The following is a 12,500-nucleotide window of genomic DNA, read 5'->3' as shown; positions in this document are numbered from 1 at the left end:
TTTCTTGCATATAAAATTATTCGTTGATTTAGTGAAGTGACCTAAATGTAACCCTGCTTTCAGTGAGACTGCTATAGCCTTGGTTGAAAGATTACAGAAGCCAGTTTTAGCTGTAATACTGGCAAGTTGTTTTGCCTGCGCTCTGCTTGGGAAAAAAAGCTTCAGATATATATCTTGTCTTCTTTGGTGGCACAGCTGATCTAAAAAGCACCAAAAGGGGCAATGTGCCAGTTGAAGGGCAAAGGGAATACCACTGAGGTTTTACAACCGGAGGTGTGTGTGTACCTCCTGACAGCCCTGATAACTTACAGTACTGTGTAGTCAACACACCTGCCTCCCTCTGCCACCAATGCCACAAGCAGCCTATGATTTTACACTTTCAGGTGAGAGTTCGATAAATCCCCTTCAGTATCAGCCAGACAAATGATGGCGTGTCTAAACTGGTTGTCCCAGAGAAGCGCACTCTATGAAGACAATGTTGGAATGAGAATGACTTCACAGCAAATGCAATATGAATGAGTTTGCTAAGATATTGGTGGAGCCAATTTTGTCAACCCAGTTGTATGATCGCTCACTGCACCGTTAAGTCTAGGTGGACTATACAGTATGTATGTATTGAGCATTAGTCTGTGGAGTCTGCACTGTATTTGTACTGCTCAAGAGGCGTGGTCTATGGGCACAGTCCAAATGACTCTGTACGATTGGATAGTCTTTCAACCAATCAGACCAACGATCCGGGTGCGCCTGGTGGATAAGCCAGTTTGTGATTGGTTCCAGCAAACCTGGAAAGAAGAGATGAATGTGCAGGTTTCCAGCCTGAGCTGCAGAGCAAAATCCAATCACCCACAGATCAGGCTGGTTTTACTCACTCTGCTGTTGTTTGCAACAGTGACCTCAGTTGGTAAACAGTGCAACCAAATATTGTAAAATTACTAAGATGAAACATAAAGGGGTTTTTCAATGGAATGAAATGGCACCACTTCCTGCCTCCTAAAGAGGCGTGATCGGTGACGAAATAATCAGTGTAGAACGGTGTAGAAGCAGCAGAGGCAGTGTGCCGTTGAGAACAGGCGGCCTGCGCTATTAGCGGAGACAGAGACAGATCGCTAACAAAGTTATTTTTCTATGCGTTTATCTCGCTGGAAAATACGATTTCAATGTGGGAATGTTAGAAAGACGTGTGCCTTGTAGAATATGGGTTTGTTACTTGCATTGCTAAATGTAGGGCTAAGGGATTGGTCATAATCCGAGATAATGTTTATTTCTCCCATAGAAATACACTGACACCGGACCTCCCGTTTGCCTCCTAAAGGGGAGTGGCAGTTGCGAACCCTACGTCACAATGAAACCAGAATTTACCTCACCTTACCTTGCCAAATATTTACTTAGCTTGGTGTTTATGATTATATTAGTTTGTCATCAGCTATTGAAGTGTGTGCGCAAAGTTGCGTGTTTGTGGGCGTGTGCCTTCTATGTGTATGTGTGTTGGTGTTCGTTTTTATTTGTGTGTGTGTGTGTGTGTATGTGTTGGCTGCTGGCCGAAGTTGAATTTCAGCTCAGAGGCAGCAGGTGCATACTGTATGCTATATAATGCCTGTGTGCGTGTGTGTGTGTGTGTGTGTGTGTGTGTGTGTGTGTGTGTGTGTGTGTGTGTGTGTGTGTGTGTGTGTGTGTGTGTGTGTGTGTGTGTGTGTGTGTGTGTGTGTGTGTGTGTGGTGTGTGTGTGGTGTGTGCGTGCGTGCGTGCGTGCGTGCGTGCGTGCGTGCGTGCGTGCGTGCGTGCGTGCGTGCGTGCGTGCGTACATGCTGCCATATTGTGCCACTTGGAAAGGGCACCAGCCTGGCCCAACCTGAGCTGCCCAGGGAAGACTGGACACGTTAAATATGATCTGTCTGTCAATTGGAGCAATTCAGACTCACTCTCTCTCCCTCACACATGTGCTCTATCCCTTTTTCTATTGATTCCCTCTTTCATTCTTTTCTTTATCTCCTCACTTTTCTTTATATCCTTCTATCCCTCTAAATGTGTGTACTCAATGGCTTTATCTATCTATCTATCTATCTATCTATCTTTCTATCTATCTACTGTATCTATCTTTCTATGTATCTTCTATATCTATCTGTCTATCTGTGGCTGTCTGTCCATCCATTCTCTCTCTCTCTCTCTCTCTCTCTCTCTCTCTCTCTCTCTCTCTCTCTCTCTCTCTCTCTCTCTCTCTCTCTCTCTCTCTCTCTCTCTCTCTCTCTCTCTCTCCCCCCCCTGAACACACACACAACACACCTAGACGCTACTTCCTTTTCTTTTGTGCCATGATCTTCCTTCCTCAGGCCAGTGCTCCCTTGGGAAGACTACGTATCTGTTGTCTCTGGGCTGACTCACACACTTCTATGAGTCAGAGTGCCTGCTGAGAGTCAGAAACAATTAGGCTATCACAGTCTCACACACACACACACACACACACACACACACACACACAGACACACAGACAGACACACACACACACACACGCACACACGTACACACATACACACGTACACACGTACATACTCATACACTGGTGCATACACACACACACACACACACACAAACACAGACAGACAGACAGACAGACACACACACACACACACACACACGCACACACGTGCACACACACACACACACACACACACGCACACACACGCACACACGTACACACATACACACGTACACACGTACATACTCATACTGGTGCATACACACACACACACACACACACAAACACAGACAGACAGACAGACAGACAGACACACACACACACACACACACACACGCACACACACACACACGCACACGCGCACACACACACACACACACACACACACACACACACACACACACAGACACATACTACTACATTTCTCGCAAATATGCATAAATCTTGCGCTAAGTCCATTTATGTTCCCTTACTCTCTCTTGTCAGCACACCCTTGTCTTAATAGAGCACACACACACACACACACACACACACACACACACACACACATCCTCATACACGCCTCTGAGCTCGTACACCTCTGTTTCCTTCTCATCGTCGCCCCTCCAGATGTCCTATTTACAGTATGAATCCGAAATTCTCTTCCCGAAAAGTGCTTTTGGGTGCTCACTTGTGTGGGTGATGTGTGTGAGTCATGCTTATCACTTGTTTACTGTACTTATTCATGTGGTGGACACTTTTTTTCTAAAGCGACTTCCATACGTTGATTCTGACAAAGGCCGATATCCCTGGAGCAGTGCGGCTGGGGTCAAGTGCTTTGCTCAGAGACACAACAATGGAAGGCTGGAAGGAGAAATCCCGCATTTTTTTTCACATAGATATCCGTTTCTCAAGGTTATTTCTCAAGGTCACCGAGTATACTGTCAGTACGAAAAGAACAAAAAGAGTCGTTTTTTTACCTAACTCGAGTTGCTGGTTTCAACAGGTAAAGCAGGTGGCTTCTTGTCCTCGAGAAATGGAAATTTATGTTTAAAAAATCGCTGGATTTCTCCTTTAAACTCTCAGCTTTTCTGGCTGCTGCGTGTTAGCCCAGTTTAGTAGCCTCTATGATACCACTGTCCCAACAAACCTGACCCAAGCAGAGTCCCTCTGTGCCTTGTGATCACTCTTATCAGCACTGACCATGTTGTACACACACACACACACACACACACACACACACACACACACACACACACACACACACACACACGTGCGCGCGCACACACACACACACACACACACACACACACACACACACACACACACACACACACACGTGCGCGCGCACACACACACACACACACACACACACACACACACACAATCACAGTCATGAGAATTTACAAACAATGAATTGGGAGATTACAGCAGTATTACTTGAGTGCAACCGAAATGATCCGTGACCGTTGCAATTCGGTATTCTGTTCGTGCGGCATCAGTTGCAACAATTAGCTTTAATGGAGCTGTCTACACCAGATGTGATAACGGTGCGTATGTAAAAAAAAAGAAAAAAAAGACCCATCTTCTAAAACAATTTTCAAGCGTCGCGAACAGAGCACTTCAGTTACGCACCCAGTGTGGCCTCCTTGTAAGGCTTCAAAAAGTTAGTCAGGCACTGTGCCTGAGTTCAGGCCTGGGGGCAGGCCATTATTTGAAAATATGAAAAATAGCTGATTATATTTAATAGCTAGGAAACGTTTCTTATAACTTCAGGCGCAGATGTTTTCCGTGTGTTGCTGTGCCAAGGGACAGAGGAAGTGATTTTGTTGGCGATGTGTTTGGTTTTTTGAGGGTTTGTGTTTTGTTTGTTTATTTCTGTTTGCGTGTTCTGTGTTTATCTGTGTGTGACTGAGAGGGGGCCGGATCCGTGAGGGGGGATAAGTGAATTATTGCTCTCCGTATCACAGGAACATCTCAGCTCCTCGTATCAACACCGTGGAGAGTCTGGATCAATCTGTGGGAATTACTGTCTCTGGAAAAGCTCAGCATGTGTGTGTGTGTGTGTGTGTGTGTGTGTGTGTGTGTGGATACCTTCCTCAAATATGTCTTCACAGGCATAATTGTGAACATCTTCTAATATGAGGAAACATGAATCCTGACCCAAATGCTCTGTTTGTGCGTATGGTGTGTGATTTGTTTGTTGCTTTAAAACTGACATCTGACATCGTGAGCTGGTTTGCTACAGTACACAGTAACACAGAGATTCCCACAGGGTTGCCATAACCATTTTGTTCAAAACAGCAGCTGTGCATTGTACATAGGCCATAGGCCCTGCTGAAGTAATCGATCCCCTGGTTATTTTAACATCTCTTTCTTTCTCTCTTTCTCCTCACCCTTTTACTCCATCTCTCCCTCTCTTTGTCAAACTCACTGCCTTCTCTTCTCTCTCTCTCTCTCTCTTTCTCTCTCTCTCTCTTTCTCTGTCACTCCATCCTCTCTCTCTCTCTTCTTCCTCTTTGGTGCTGATACAGATGGAGATCGCACCGCAGGCCCTGCAGAAATGAGATGAAGTAAAAGGAGTGAAAACATAGAGAAAGAAAAGAGAAGAGCGAAAAAAAACAAGAAAAGAAGCAAGAAAAGAAAAGAGAAAATGCTCGCGAAACGTCAACAGCGACTTTGTGAGTTCCCCCACTGACTCCGTCTGATCTACATTTGCATGAGTGCTGGAGGAACACTTTTAAAATGAGTGGCCAAATGGCCCATCAATCATTATAATGAACCAATAGGGATCTGCCAGGCCGCCTTAAAACCATCGCCATTGGCTGGGAATGAGCTTCGGGTCTGGTTCCTGTCTTTCATTTTGACTCTCGCTGTTGCGTCGGGCCCGCGTTTTTATGAGTTGTGACGTCGCTAATATGTCCACATGTCACAGGCCGCTGATCGATGAAGGGTAAACGCAAGGATAATAGCCGCAATTATGCGGGCCTTATTTGATTTGGGTGTCTGGAATAGCTTTCTAATAAGATACCCCCTGTCTGTGTGTAGGGAACAATTAGTGGCTTGTCACTCATTATGATGATATAGACGTTTACGTTAACGAACAACGCCTCCCTAATAAACAGGCCCCTAATGAATAGCAATTAGGCTGCATGCGTAATGAGTCCAAATCCTCCAATGTTTCATGCTGAAACGGCAGACAACTCTGGGACAAGTTGAAAATCTGGGCCACCTGTGAATCATATATGGACCAAATCGAATGCATTAGAGGAGTTGGTTGAACTTGTTAATTTCTCAGTGTATTACAAAAAAGTCTTATCAGAAAGTACAAGGCATACTGCTTTGTGTTAAATTAAAAAAAGTATTTAATGAAATGGGGTTATGCGTAACATTAAATCTTCTAATGCTTTGGATATGCCCTTGAACTCAAAGAGTAGCACTCCTGTCAGCCAAATTTGTAGTACCTGGGCCAGATCTTATTTGAAAGTCAGCTCTATCAACTGTGTCCTTTAAGAAAAGTTCTGTAACATTTTTTTCAACAACTGGTCGACTTTCACTTCAGAGTGTCCTGTAACAGGTACTGAATTTTGATTTGACTAGTCTAGGCCAGAACTTATCTTCTAATCTCGAGGACGACCCTTGAGCCTATTAAATCTAAATCAAAACCTCTTGAAAATTGCCCTCATTCTCACCACATCTGAGTTGTTTCAGTTTGGTTTCCAGTTTTTTTTTCGATTCCATATAAATTCTGTTTATTGTTTACAGGTTGACAAGACCATCTGCCAGCACTTCCTTTTCGGAACTATTGTTTAATGCCTCATGTAACAAACTAGCTAACTATATAATTAGCCAACTAAACCTCACTTAGTGTTCAGCTGACCAAAACACGACACAAACAGACAAAATAAGCTCATTTAGGCTTTGTAGTCTTCCTCTGCCACTATCAACATTGTTGACAATGTTTGTCCAGGCCCTTCCTAGATTTTAATTGGCCAGCAAGAGACCAGCAATTGGCAAGCCCAGTGCTGTTCTAAAATGTTGACATTCTTTTTAACTCAAAGTATGCTGAGCCCAACGGACGTAAACAATCTACGCTTTGTGCAGTGGGAACTGTACACACTTGTGCTGTGTGTAATGATGGTATCTGCTCGACATAAGCCCTTAATGTACATTTTATTCATACTTCCACAGGATAATACCAAAACGGACTAGAGTATGTTAAAATATTGATGTCAGGATTTCATGAATCAGTATCGAATTATTATTAAAAAAAAATAATAAAAAAAAGATTGAAATTGATTTTCCGATTTCTGAAACCCATGCCTTCTCGAAACCCATGCTACGATCAACTGACTCCTCTAACAAGTTATGAGCATGCATGTACCGAGGCAGCACTGGAGTGGAGTGATTTTTCCGCATCTTCTTCTCCCTCCGTGAACTCAATTAGCCTTTTCCTGCTGTGTCTGTGTATGTGTGTGTGTGTCTGTGTGTGTGTGTCTATGTGTGTGTCTGCGTGCGTGTGTCTGCGTGTGTGTGTGTGTGTGTGTGTGTGTGTGTGTGTGTGTCTGTCTGTCTGTCTGTGTGTGTGTGTGTGTGTGTGTGTGTGTGTGTGTGTGTGTGTGTGTGTGTGTGTGTGTGTGTGTGTGTGTGTGTGTGTGTGTTTGTGTGTGTCTGTGTGTGTGTGTGTGTGTGTTTGTGTGTATGCCCATTTCTGCCCCAGCTGATTGCCTTGCACTGGTAGAAATTGCACTCCAAGAGGAGCAAACACTCAGGCTTTCTTTCTCTCTCTCTCTCTCTCTCTCTCTCTCTCTCTCTCTCTCTCTCTCTCTCTCTCTCTCTCTCTCTCTTTTTCTTTCTCTCTCTCTCTCTATCTCTGGAGGATTTTCCATGTTCCATGAGGCTGAGTAAGTGAAGATAGCACAGAAGGTTAAAGAGGGATGTAGCGTTTACTTTGTGTCATTGTAAAACTTAGCGTCTAGAAGCACAATAATTGCACTAAGAAATGGAATGGGATGTCTGAGGCAATATAGAAACTCAATATAGGCAAAGAGCTCATGAACCATTAGACATTCTCTCCAGAATACAAATTTGTGACTGAACGCATTTTTTGTTCGCCTGTTGGTATTCAGAAGATGAAAAGAAGGTCCTTGATGCAGTCTGCCCCTCAACTTTGCTTTCTCTTTTAGGTTGAACCTACAGTGTGAAGAAAAGATTAAAAAGATCAAAGAGGCCAAGCCAGACATTCTCCATGTTTAGCGTGGATGTGGTGACTGTCCCGGATGTTGGACCATGCTCCTGATTTCACCTCTGGCGTCTGAGGAGATCTTTCATCTCTCGTCCCTGTGGGCGGAACAGGCGGACCAAGATCCCCCTTCCCTTCCCAATCCCGTCTCCCACCTCCTGCCCCCACCCACCCGCTGAGAGCCTCTCGGACACCACCGAGCTGCTCTCCACCGCTGGTGCCGTTATCAGTGACTCCAGCTCCGCTCGGCTCACCACTGCCCCCTAGTGGTGCCTCCAGAGGACTCTGCTCCACAAGTGTCTGTTTCTGAGGCCCCCCTTGGTGCTGGTTTGGGGGCGGCGAAAGGGGGGGGGCTCAGACTGGCTCAAGCACTCCCCCCTGCTCCGATGATGGGGACCCCCCACGGCGTGGGGCCCCTGTTGGGGGGCTTCGGCTCCACCACAGCCTCGCTGGACGTCGTCGGATGGATCGCGGCGTGGCCCGGTAACGCCTCGACCGTCACGCTCCTCAACCAGACCGGCGCCGTCTGGGCCGAGCACGGCGCCAACATGTCGCAGTACCCGGCCGCCGGACCCGACGACGACGGGGCGGTCGATGCCCGCGGCGAGCGGGTGGCGATGAAGGCGAAGAACTGGCCGGCGCTTCTCATCCTCATCATCATCTTCCTCACCATCGGGGGCAACATCCTGGTGATCATGGCCGTGTCCATGGAGAAGAAGCTGCAGAACGCCACCAACTTCTTCCTGCGCTCGCTGGCCGTGGCAGACATGCTGGTGGGCATCCTGGTCATGCCCATCTCGCTCATCAACATCCTCTACGGTGAGTTGTTTTCCTCATCGCTGATCATCCTTGTCATGCCCATCTCGCTCATCAACATCCTCTATGGTGAGTTGTTTAACTAATTGTTGACCATCCTGGTCATGCCCATCTCGCTCATCAACATCCTCTATGGTGAGTTGTTTTTCTCATCGCTGATCATCCTTGTAATGTCCATCTCACTCATCTGTATCTTCTACCGTGAGGTGTGTGAGGTGTGTGTGTGTGTGTGTGTGTGTGTGTGTGTGTGTGTGTGTGTGTGTGTGTGTGTGTGTGTGTGTGTGTGTGTGTGTGTGTGTGTGTGTGTGTGTGTGTGTGTGTGTGTGTGTGTGTGTGTGTGTGTGTGTGTGTGTGTGTGTGTGTGTGTGTGTGCTAGCTGATTCAAGTTGTGCATATGACTGCATGTTCCTTCACATTCATACCAAGCTCTGTAAAATCCTACTAAAGTTTTTGAAGTTGAAGATGTCCTTTGCGACCTACTTAGGTTTGTGTACTCTCTTGTATATCAGGCATTGCTAAGGAGATAATAGCCAAGCTGTATGGGTTTTTTTTATGCTATTAAGGCATCGCAGGCCAGAGCAATTTGTGGTCTTGGACTCCTGCCTGTGCAAGCCTATGGGAGGTGATTTATGTAGTCTCACCGCCACTTAAGCCAAGCATTTGTCAAAACATACACCAGCAAACCATTCAAACAGCATGGAATGCAGTATAATATATGCTCTTGAGGTTTAGGGAGTTTATCGTTGAAAAGATCAGTAAATGAAGGCAGCAAAAGTGAGGCTGGTTTGCCTTTTTTTTTGGTTTGGATTTAATTCAACATAAGCAGTAACAAATCACAAACTTTCGGTATTGTGAAAGCCTAATTTAGTCCAGTTGTGGAGTTTTTCAGTAATGGAATTTTCCCCAAGCCTCATTATGAGTTCCAATTTATATGCACATTGCGCACAGTCTTACATTCATGCCATGAATTGATGTAAACAAATGATTAAATTCAGCATTTCCAAAGACAATATAAAAGTATTCCGTAAAACCAATTTCATAGCCTATTCACATTAAGTTTCACCCCAACTGAATGTCTGAATATGTTAAAAAAAAAAAAAGTGTCTGCCATCCACTAGGTGGGGAGTTTCAGCTAGATTTACTCATAAATGTCAGTAGTACACAATCAAAAGTAACAGTGACATTTAAGAGTAAAAGTTTCTGTTGTTCGATTTCTCTCTCTCTCTCTCTCTCTCTCTCTCTCTCCTGCCCTTTCCTCTTCCCTCGTTGCCTCGTCACCCAGACAATATTATGGGATGTCATTTTACCGCTGCCGCTGTCTGTAAGCACATTCTTGCCTTCCGACTGACGAGCAAGTCATTCCGATTTCCCACCGTGCCATTTCAGTGTGAGTCGGTGATCCCAACTTAAACGGCAGGAGCCGAGGCTCTAACCGCATTGTCCTTGTTCCGTGTTGCGGTTTATTACATTACCCAAGGCGGCATCACGGACTAACACGGAATAAGACAGCTCGTTATGACTGTGGAGCTGCCGCGTGTCCAGTCCCTGTGCCAGAGCCTGACTTGCCTAAATGGCCAAAATAATTGGAAGATTTGTTTGCGTTATTGAGGACAAAAAAAAAAAACGTAATTAGAATGTCGGGGATATGTTCCAGGACAGTGTATACCGTTTACTTGTATGCTTTGCACTTGGACAATGAAGAATATAAATTATAATGCTGATAGAAATATTGACCCTCTACCCATATTATAGGGATAGAGAAACATTATCTATTTGGCTGTATACAGTAGGATATGGAGGATATTGCTCTTTTCACCTTGGACGAACAACAGGGACCTGCCTGCACACTGTCCCTATACAGTATGTCATATCATAACATACACTGAGTGAAGCTGTTGTAGCTTTGTTGCTGTGCCTGTCACATGAAATGTGCTACATAGATACGTTGACTTACTTACTTACAGTACTCACTCACTTACTTACTTACTCACTTACTTACTTACAATACTCACTTACTTACTCACTTACTTACTTACAGTACTCACTCACTTACTTACTCACTTACTTACTTACAGTACTCACTCACTTACTTACTTACTTACTCACTTACTTACTTACTTACAGACTGACTGACTGACTGACTGAGTGACTGACTTACTCACTCATTCACTCACTCATTCACTCACTCACTCACTCACTCACTTACTGACTTACTTACTTGCTTACTTACTCACTCACTTACTTACTTACTTACTTACTTACAGTACTTACAGACTGACTGACTGACTGACTTACTCACTCATTCACTCACTCATTCACTCACTCACTCACTCACTTACTTACTCACTTACTTACTTACAGTACTCACTCACTTACTTACTTACTTACTTACTTACTTACTTACAGTACTCACTCCCTTTCTTACTTACTTACTTACTTACTTACTTACAATACTCACTTACTTACTCACTTACTTACTTACTTACTTACAGTACTCACTCACTCACTTACTTACAATACTCACTCACTTACTCACTCACTTACTTACAATACTCACTCACTTACTTACTTACTTACTTACTTACAGTACTCACTCACTTACTTACTTACTTACTTACTTACTTACAGTACTCACTCACTTTCTTACTTACTTACTTACTTACAGTACTCACTTACTTACTTACTTACTTACTTACAGTACTCACTCACTCACTTACTTACAATACTCACTCACTTACTCACTCACTTACTTACAATACTCACTCACTTACTTACTTACTTACTTACTTACAGTACTTACAGACTGACTGACTGACTGAGTGACTGACTTACTCACTCATTTACTCACTCATTCACTCACTCACTCACTCACTTACTTACTTACTTACTTACTCACTCACTTTCTTACTTACTTACTTACTTATAGTACTTACAGACTGACTGACTGACTGACTTACTCACTCATTCACTCATTCACTCACTCACTCACTCACTCACTTACTGACTTACTTACTTGCTTACTTACTTACTCACTTACTTACTTACTTACTTACTTACTGTACTTAGTTGAATTTGAGGTCATAAGATTTGTGATAGACATGTACTTGTAGACACAGAAACTTTTCAGACAAGAAGCCTTTCACCTTTAAATATTTTATTTATATATTCATATATTTATATACAGTACCATCATGTGAACCTCTGAACTTTTCAGTGGTGTGACTTTTGTCACATCAGCATACATTTTTGCTTTGATGTGCAGTTAAAAACATTCATATTTTATCACAGACATGCACGCATACACACATAGACACACAAAAACACGCAAGCGCATACAGTATTTATGTGGCACAGGTCGCTTTAAGTTTTGTTTTATTCTTTATTTTTTGTCTCCAGGATTCAGTGATTGCTTATTCTCTTTGCAGTGAAATGTCCTGTGGAGGCTCCTTGAGTCAATCTTCTCAATCAGACAGCGGCGCTTTCAAGTGTCCTATTTGGTCTCAGACGTGTGACAGAGAGAACGCCACAACCCCGGTGCTCAATATATAGACTCTGTAGTCTCCCTGCATTATTCAGTGTGTGTGTGTGTGTGTGTGTGTGTGTGTGTGTCTATGCATGTGCATGTCTGAGTATGTATGTTTGTGCGTACGTGTGTGTGCGTGTGGGAGAGAGAGAGACAGAGTGAGAGAGAGAGAGAGAGAGAGAGAGAGAGAGAGAGAGAGAGAGAGAGAGAGAGAGAGAGAGAGAGAGAGACAGCGATAAACAGGAGTATTATTATAATTAATTATATTACAGAACTCCGCAGTCCATTTAGCGGGAATTAAGACATTTCCCTCCAACTTTATCAGACGTCTCAGTCTAACTCCCATTACGAGTGAGTCATAAGACCAGAGACGAGTGAATCACACCCATTATCAGGATTAATAGGTCACTCCGCACTCTCTCTCCCAGTCAGACAGACAAAGGTGTTGAACCAAAACAGGAAATTAC

General features: G+C 44.0%; 1 protein-coding gene across 1 annotated transcript in view; it reads left to right on the top strand.

Moving 5' to 3' along the window:
* htr2cl1 (5-hydroxytryptamine (serotonin) receptor 2C, G protein-coupled-like 1) overlaps positions 1–12,500 on the top strand; it is a 126,304-nt gene that overhangs the window by 98,023 nt on the left and 15,781 nt on the right. The window contains exons 3-4 of the mRNA XM_062517002.1: positions 4,987–5,133; positions 7,639–8,513. Of these exons, the coding sequence (XP_062372986.1) occupies positions 8,081–8,513 (433 nt within the window). The 5' untranslated portion in view covers positions 4,987–5,133; positions 7,639–8,080. The remainder of the gene's footprint in view (positions 1–4,986; positions 5,134–7,638; positions 8,514–12,500) is intronic.

Source organism: Sardina pilchardus, chromosome 16, assembly GCF_963854185.1.
Source record: "Sardina pilchardus chromosome 16, fSarPil1.1, whole genome shotgun sequence".
NCBI classification, from domain to species: Eukaryota; Metazoa; Chordata; class Actinopteri; order Clupeiformes; family Clupeidae; genus Sardina; species Sardina pilchardus.
The sequence above is the reverse complement of the archived record's forward strand: the minus strand, read 5'-3'. Positions and strand labels throughout refer to the sequence as shown.